At 38.0% G+C, this 8423-nt stretch overlaps 1 protein-coding gene across 1 annotated transcript in view; it reads right to left on the bottom strand.

Annotated features, from left to right (window-relative positions):
* LOC103607858 (folliculin-interacting protein 2-like) overlaps positions 1-4371 on the bottom strand; it is a gene marked incomplete at its 3' end in the record, with an annotated part of 36336 nt that extends 31965 nt beyond the window's left edge. Inside the window, exon 1 of the mRNA XM_008592325.1 lies at positions 4042-4371. Within this exon, the coding sequence (XP_008590547.1) occupies positions 4042-4217 (176 nt within the window). The remainder of the gene's footprint in view (positions 1-4041) is intronic.
* Positions 4372-8423: the final 4052 nt, after the last annotated feature.

Raw genomic sequence — 8423 nt, 5'->3', positions numbered from 1 at the left:
ATTAGTTATGGTGACTAAATAACAAGTGCTCTACTCTGTTATGTCATCAACGTTTATCAAAGTAAGACCCCAAAAAAGTTTGTCAGTTCTCAGCTTCTATGAAAATCCCTTCTATAACAACTGCTCTGATTCCCAGTAAGTGCTGTGTCCCCAGAGAGAAAAGATGAATGTTCTTGAAACCTAAATCAGACAGGACACTGCAGCAACACTAAGCTACCACTGCATTCCTTCATTCATTCATTCAGTCTCTGATTACTTCTCAAAATCTCAACCATCAACCAGTGGAAATAAACTCTTCTAACTAGTCGAAGAAAAACCACATCGCACAAAATCAGTGAAAAGGGAAGGAATGCAGTAAGGGCAGAGGAACTTGTGACACAATGCCCAATGCATCTGAAAGATTCACACCCAGCAATTTACAACCTCCCTGGTGAAGCTGGTCACAAAGCACAAGACCATCAGCTGACTAGGGTTTGGATTTTTTCTCTACCCACTTCATTCAACTTGTCTAACAGCTACATTTTCTATTAAGAAGTATCAAAGTAGAATGGTTTTCATATTGTTTCTGTGTGCAGAACACAATGAAAAACTCTCTCCCCACTCCTACAACCTGCATTGTACTTTCTTTTAATGGCCATTTACTAGAATCTTCAGAATTGTTTGGTCTGTTGCCTTAGCATATCTCTCTATAAATCTGTGACTATTTTTATATTTCCTTGTCAGTAATCCTAACTACTATAAATAAAGACTGGTAGTAAAATCATGGTCAGCTTATCTGTGTGAAGCAGTTCACTAGGAGAAAACACACCCTCGTTTAAGTACTTACTTTCTTGTTAAGTAACTACAACAGACTAAGGATTTTCCTTTTTTAATAGAATTAGCTTCTCCAATATGCACATAAATTGAATATTTACACTCATTAATTCTTCTGCTTGTTCCTTCCTAGTGATTCTAAAGTACTAGAGAATTTCTTCTGAATCCAAATTTCAAGATATGAAACTGTAAAGCACAGTTGACTCTGAAGTGCTTTGTTTCAGTTCCTCTTCAGTGTGTGAAGAATATACTTTAAAGACAAGGTTATGGCAAGTTTTCTCCCGCCATCAGATAAAACAATTCACAGATAGGCTTGGCAAACACTCCCAGATTTCTCATATTAATGGCCCTATAGATTTATCTAATTTGCTGGGAAAGTTTGAAAAATCAGAAGGTGTTAGCGGCTTTGCTATAGTCAGTATTTTAAGAAAGAAAATTGGAAGCAATTATTTGAAGACTACACCACATACTCAGCATCATATTTCAGTTAATAGATTCGAATTGAGAGCATGGAATTTTTGTATTGACAATTTAAGATGCTTTGTCAAACTCTGTAGTTTTTGATGACTCTGGAAATTTGTGATATGAATTGAACCCCAATATTTGTCATCACAGAAGTTAAGAAGAATGAAAATGAAGATAAGAGGACAACTTTTATACTGTTTTATTCATGTTTCATGCCACATGAATCACGAGATGACCAAAATTTTCCTTTCTGCACTGAACTGTGTCTGTTTTATACTGTGGCCACTGTTAGGTATTTCCGGAATCTTTCTCTTCATCTTTTGAATAATTAGGAGAAAAAAACCTGCTTATTAGTGTGCTCAACTAAGAAGACCATTTGAAACTATTGGTTTAAGATATCCAAGAGCAAAAAGGGAGTTGGAAGTCCTACCTCACTGACTGCCACATGACTTGTACAAACAGGTAACTCATGAGCACTTTGGAGCCAGATCCTTACAGTACAAGCTCCTGTCAATAATTCACTTCTACCCTCGAGGTTGGCCCAAGTCCTAAAGAAATTCTGGAAACCAAACACACAATATTGCAAATAAATATGTTTTCAAGATTGCAGGAAGGGGAATAAAAAGAGGATGAGGTCTACCAAGACAACTGGTCTGTCCAGAGACGAATTCCAATTAATTGACAAATACATGTCATACTGTACAAAATTCTAAAAACATCTCAGCATTACAGAAGTAAATCTAAAGGAAGTTAAAATAAAGAAAGGGGAAACAGATATGAAAATGTTTTGTTAAGTTTAAAGTGCTGCTTAAATAAAAATGATTAAAATCCTACCACAGAACAGCAAGCTCACTGAAAGTGAGAAGCAGCAGCTCATACCAAATATTTTAGAAGTTTTCTTTTTAAAAATTAGTGTGACCCTGCATGTTATATTCTTATGTCAACACCCATTCCCCACCCTTCACCCCAAGTAACTATTTGGGGATCTAAAATTCTACAGAATAACAAAAATAGGAAATATAGAAGGTCCTAATACTATATCTTAGAATCTCATAGGAGAAAAGAATTCTTAAAATAATCTGAGGCAGTTACATAGCTTAAGAGTTGAGAGCAAGACCCAGAAAAGCCAAGAGACTCACCCATGGTTACAAGTCCCCTGGACAGAGATGCGGATCAGGATCCATATTAAGATAAACTGAGTGTCACTCCATTACTCTCTCCTATCACTCAGCTACCCTTTCTTGATAAGAAACAGATAAAAACAAATTATTATAAAAATGAAACTCTTATCTGTATACTTCAATTCATTTTTCATTTTTTTTTTTTTCCTTTTTGTCTTTTTTCGTGTCCGGCAACGGATCGCAACCCTCAGTGTTGCGCCCGTACCAGACCGGGACCGGCCACGGGATGGCAACCCTCGGCGTTGCTCCCGCCCCTCGCTCAGCCAGTGAGCGGCCGGTCTGCATATGGGATCCGAACCCTCGGCGGGAGCGCCACCGTGCTTCCCAAGCGGCGCACTATAGCAGTGCGCCACCGGGCTGGCCCCTTCAATTCATTTTTCTAATGTACCACATCATTCATTACCTCTTCCTCTACAAATAGATCTCTTTAATTGAATGGACAGCATGTGACCCAACACTTGTAAAATTACTTCCCCACTTCTCCCTAACTCTCCAATCTACTGAGCTCTCACACTGTAGTGTACTATATAAGGGTACTTCAAAAAGTGCATAGAAAGATTTGTATTATCCTTTAGTTATATTTTTCCACAAACTTTTTGAAGTACCCTCATATACCACTTTATTACTAAAGAAAGGCAGAGATTTACTAAAGTTTCTACTAAAGAAAAAGATTTTTACATGACAGAAACTATATCTTGATTATTTTTAACCATACCAAGATATATACTTATAGGATAAACAGTTCATGAGACATACTAATTTTGAGAAAATTTCTGTAAGAAAAAAAATTTAAGTGAATTTAGAAATTTACTTTTACACTAATCATGAGACTCAGAGCTTAACCTTTGGCTCTCCTTACTATCTATGTAAGATTTTAGAATGAAATGCAATTCTCAGACTTTTTCCATTTTACTGATATACAATAAAATTCTTCATAAATAGTATTTCAATTAACTGCCACTACTAACGAAATTAATTAATTCTTCCAAAGTGAATGAAATAACCCACCTAAAAGAATATATCAAATATGTTATTCTTTTTAGAGAAGCCCCATATTAAAATTAGCTGATCATAACACATCTTTCTCAGGAAAAGGATTTTCCAGAAGAAGACTGGGCTCTCTCTCACCACCCTGCCTCCAACCAGAAAAGCACAACCAACCACCCAGCAGGCAGACTATGAAGTGAGAACTCCCAGTCCTGTGCTCCCTCTACTAACTGTGGTGGTACTTCAGGATTGCAAGGTTTTTTTCCTAATTACTGTGACTAGTACTGCTCAAGCTTCAACAAAGGACAAAGATGTCACCATTTCTCGCAAATTGACTCTAGCAGGAATGAAAAGTTTAGAAGAAAGCAGATGGGTAGTAGAAATGCAACTAGCAGTCACTAAAAACTACGCATGCCTACACTTTTTCTATAAAGGAAAGGACTTGTCTCTGCACACCCACCAATGACCCTATTTCTCCAACTTAGAAGCATTCTCGAAAAACAACTTTCAGAGCAATACAATTCCATCTCCTTGATACTTGATGAATAAAATAAAAATTTCTCTGTGACTCTGAAATAAAACTAAAGTTTCAAACCTGTTGTCGAGTGCCGTGTGATCAGTGCCCCTTCCTACCCCGGCAAATTTTCGAATCTTTGTGCATAAACGTGTCTCGTAAATCCTCCCAGCACCAGAAACAGCATCACTCACACATCTGGCTGAACCCTGCCAGCCACCTGGCCAGTCTGTGGTCTTCGCTGTGCCGCCACACATCTCCTGAGTGGTTTAATGTTCTTCCGGTTTATCCTCACCATCAGCATGGACTTGGACATAGATCTTGAAGTTCCTTTGTTGTCTGAGGGATATTCTGCAGTGACCAGCAGTTCTAAACAATCATTTTGCTCTCAATACAGTATGTGAGACAAGCTAGTTGGCAGGAGCCTACTAATTTCCTTTCAAAAGTTAAAAAAAAAAAGGAACACTCATTTGTTACATAAATTAAGTCTACAATGACTTAGGAAGTCAAATGCATCCACCACCTTATAAAACATGCTCTCAGCAAACCCATTATAAACAGACAAGTCCAAATCCTACTTCCTACTTTTGTTTCTGAGCTTGTACTCCAGTTAGCAAAAGACAAAACACTCAACAGGTTGAGCAGCTTGGACTGACTCACTCCATCTGTGCTCCCTAGCTGGAGATTATGCAGTAGTCAATTAATTGGTCACAAGACCTATTCATATGGCTCTGGGCAAGTGCAGTGACTTGCTTCAGCTGCAAGGTTGTTCTGACATTGGCCACACCACCCTCTGAATGGCTCTCATGTGAGCAAGTGTCAGCTGACAGGTCTTACTCTGCAACCTTGCAAAATTATACCCACAGGAAGTAAGAGATGGTTACCCACAACAGCCAAATGTACGACTTAATGTATAAGAGGTGACATGGAGGGGAGGGGGACAGAATAGATATGTAAACTTGCTTTACTACAAGAAAAAAAAATCAGTAGGAAAAAATAATAATGGTAATGAGAAGACATAAACCCTCAAAACTCTTGCACTGAATTCCTGGACATACTCAAGCTAAGGAACTTGAACTACCAGAACTCGAAGACAAAAGTGGTTCAATTTTGACTTGACACTAACATACTTCATAAGAAAAATGAGAATAATGCTACAGAATCAATATGATTTTGTAGGTTTAAAGAGAAAACATTTTTCCTTTAGAAGAAATAAAAATCATAGGTCCCTGAAATACAGGTCAAATCTTGATACAAAAAAAATAGGTATTGCCACAACTACCTTTCCTCTTCTTCATCCTGGCATTTGGCTGAAGAAAATATTGATGAACACTTGGCTAGTTCTTTGGTTTCAGGAAATTTTGGGGTGTTTTTTTGGTGGTTGGATCATACGGGGATCCGAACCCTTGACCTTAGTTTCAGGAAGTTTTAAATGTATCTTTATATATGGTTGCCATTTTTCTCAGTCTACAAGTGTTAGAAAATGTCGTGACTGGGCCCTCAACAATTACCCTAATATGTTACTTTATATGTGATCCTTAAAGTTCCTCTATAATGAACTTTTTTTTTTTTCCTTTTTGTCTTTTTTCGTGTCCGGCAACGGATTGCAACCCTCAGTGTCGCGCCTGTACCGGACCGGGACCGGCAACGGGATCGCAACCCTCGGTGTTGTGCCCGCACCTCGCTCAGCCAGTGAGCGGGAACCGGTCTGTATGTGGGATCTGAACCCTCGGCGGGAGCGCCGCCACGCTCCCAAGCGGCACACTGTAGCAGTGAGCCACCGGGCCGGCCCCTATAATGAACTTTTAAAAAAAAGACTTTAAATATACCTTCTCCTGAGAAATGAAGATTACAACACACCAATAAGAGCAACTTGACTTCTCTGTGGCATGTGCTAAATTGATGGTATTGAGATAAAACCAGATTAGGAGAAAATGAATTCATTTTTTCAGAAAAGGGAACACATTTTGAGCTTAAAGCTTAACTACCATAGTCATAGTCTGATCACAGGTTCTTCTTTCTTTTGCTTAAACTGTCTTTAAAATCACTTTACCTTTTGAACAGAGAATCAGAAGACTACTTAGGCAAGCGCTATAAAAACATTTCCACTTTAGGCACAGGGCAGCTCAGTGAGCAAAGGCTAAAAAGTAAAGTCTCCTTCAAGCAACATCCTGATAAGTGGCCAAGGTGAAGCCCCAAATCAATACCTTCAATCCACCTAGGGTTTAGCTATTCTAAAATCGCAGAAGAAATAAAAAGTATAGGTTCAATGTTGACAGGGTAGGGGCTTTAAAAATGCCCTCCAAACCCTGCATTTTATAAAATGTAGTGGAAGTGTTGGGGAAACACACCTCACGTTTTTATGTATAAAAAATGAATTTTAGTTTTAAAACTTCATTTTCTAAAAGATATTTATCTAGGATCTGATGAAAGACATGAAACTCTCTTTTTAAACATCTATTCTATATATACTTTTACCTAGTAGTTAGCCACAAAATTGTTCAATCATTCTGATACATGTTTTTACATTTTCCAAAAGCTTCAAAGAATGTTATAAAAATGCAAATTTTGTCCCCTATCTAGGTGGTACAAACATTTTAAATGATGAGAATAATAAGATGAAAATGACAACATGGTACAAAGGACATTCGGATGAAATAAGGATCTAACTCATTCAGAAAGAATTCTCTTAAACAGAATCTAAACCAAATGGCACAGGAAACTCTAAACCCCTCTGTGCATCTCCTTCATTCAGGTAGCTATCTTTAACTAAGCAGTTACTGTGTGCCAGTCATTGTTCAGTCACCTTTCCTTGATATGGTAGTGTTCAAGCTTTGGCACGCTTGTAAACACAAACTGCTGGGCCTACCCCCAAGGTTTCTGATTCAGCAGTTCTGAGATGGAGTCTGAGAATTTACATTTTTAATAAGCTCCCAGGATGCAGTTGCTGCTGGTCTGGGAACCACACATTTAAGAATCACTTCCTTAGTAAAAATTCTATCTTCATCATGAAGACGCTCCTGATTACCTAAGCTCAAAGATCTTTTTGTTCCTTGAATTCCTCTATAAAATTTTTAACCACACTTTTAACACCTAACACATAATTGCTCTGCAATAGTGTACATGTCTTATGGTCCTAACTATATTATAAATTCTTTGAGCATAAAAAGGGTCTTAGCATTCATCTTTGTACTCATACAGGTTTTACAAATGGTAGACACCCAACAGATACTTTCCAATTAATTTAATAACACTGAACATTTGTGCTTCTTTGACGGTCTGAGGCAGTCTGACCAGGAGTGTGCTTGTCTCACTCTCTCCTCCCCTTCTCTCCCTATCATTTACTGTAGCAAAATTTCCCACAGAGGCTTTACTATCTTGTGCTCACTCCAGGGGCTAGTCGGCTAGCTCAATTGGGAGAGCATGGTGCTGACAACACTAAGGCCAAGAGTTAGGATCCCCCTGCCGACCAGCCACCAAAAAAAAAAAATCTTGTGGTTACAATCAATATGATTCATTTTATATCTAACAGAAAGGACGTTTAGACTTTTAAAAAGTGAAAATGCCATTTCCTCTGTTATTCTGCTTAATATCCCTTAATTCCACAGTTCAAAATCTGATAAAATGTAAGAGACGTATATCAAAACCACAACTACTGTACTTGAAAGGAACACCTCTATAGGACCCCAAATTTCCTTATGTTTAAATGGAAGTTCTAAAATTTCTTCAGTAAATGGAAAAACACGTAAAACTGTATCATCACAACCATTCTTCTCAGAAATCAGAGCACCTCACAAGTAGCTAAGAGAAGCTATGTTTAGATCTCTAGTGCCCAAAAGTCTATTCTCTCCCTCAGTCCAGTCTCCATAGTCTTTATCTTCTCTTTCCTGAAATGGAATCATAAAATTATATAGGTACTCACACTATTATTCATTGTCGCACTGGGATATCCTGCTCTTAAATATTAAATAATATGCATGTTGCAATTTATTATCAACCCTATTTTTAACCCTACACATGGTCAAGTTCTCTATTTCCCTCACACAGTTTACCTATGTAACATAGAAAATAATTTGGGTTATGCTAATGTTACACATTAAGAAAAGTGTCTGCAATCACTGACTAGACTCCCACGCTCCACCTAAAGTTCAATAAGTTGAATGGAACTGCTGCTGCCACCACTGATACTCTCACAATACAGATGGACTTTATAAGATGTTGGAAGGTAAGACCAGAGAATATATGGAGGTATGATGAATCCATATGTAAGGAAGGGAGACCACTGGTTCAATTTTTTAAGCTGCTATTTGTACTGTTTCCAATCTCATATCCCAGGCATTGAGTGGTCCTACAGAAGAGTGCCAAGTTTATGAGTCAACAAATGGCATTAGTATCATTTAGAACACAGAAGGTAAATATCTGGTACCCAAGACACCAGTCCAGTCTCTTTTGTGCATGGCCAA

Source organism: Galeopterus variegatus, unplaced genomic scaffold (assembly GCF_000696425.1).
Source record: "Galeopterus variegatus unplaced genomic scaffold, G_variegatus-3.0.2 Scaffold7781, whole genome shotgun sequence".
Classification (NCBI taxonomy): domain Eukaryota; kingdom Metazoa; phylum Chordata; class Mammalia; order Dermoptera; family Cynocephalidae; genus Galeopterus; species Galeopterus variegatus.
This window is presented reverse-complemented; position numbering and strand designations above follow the sequence as displayed.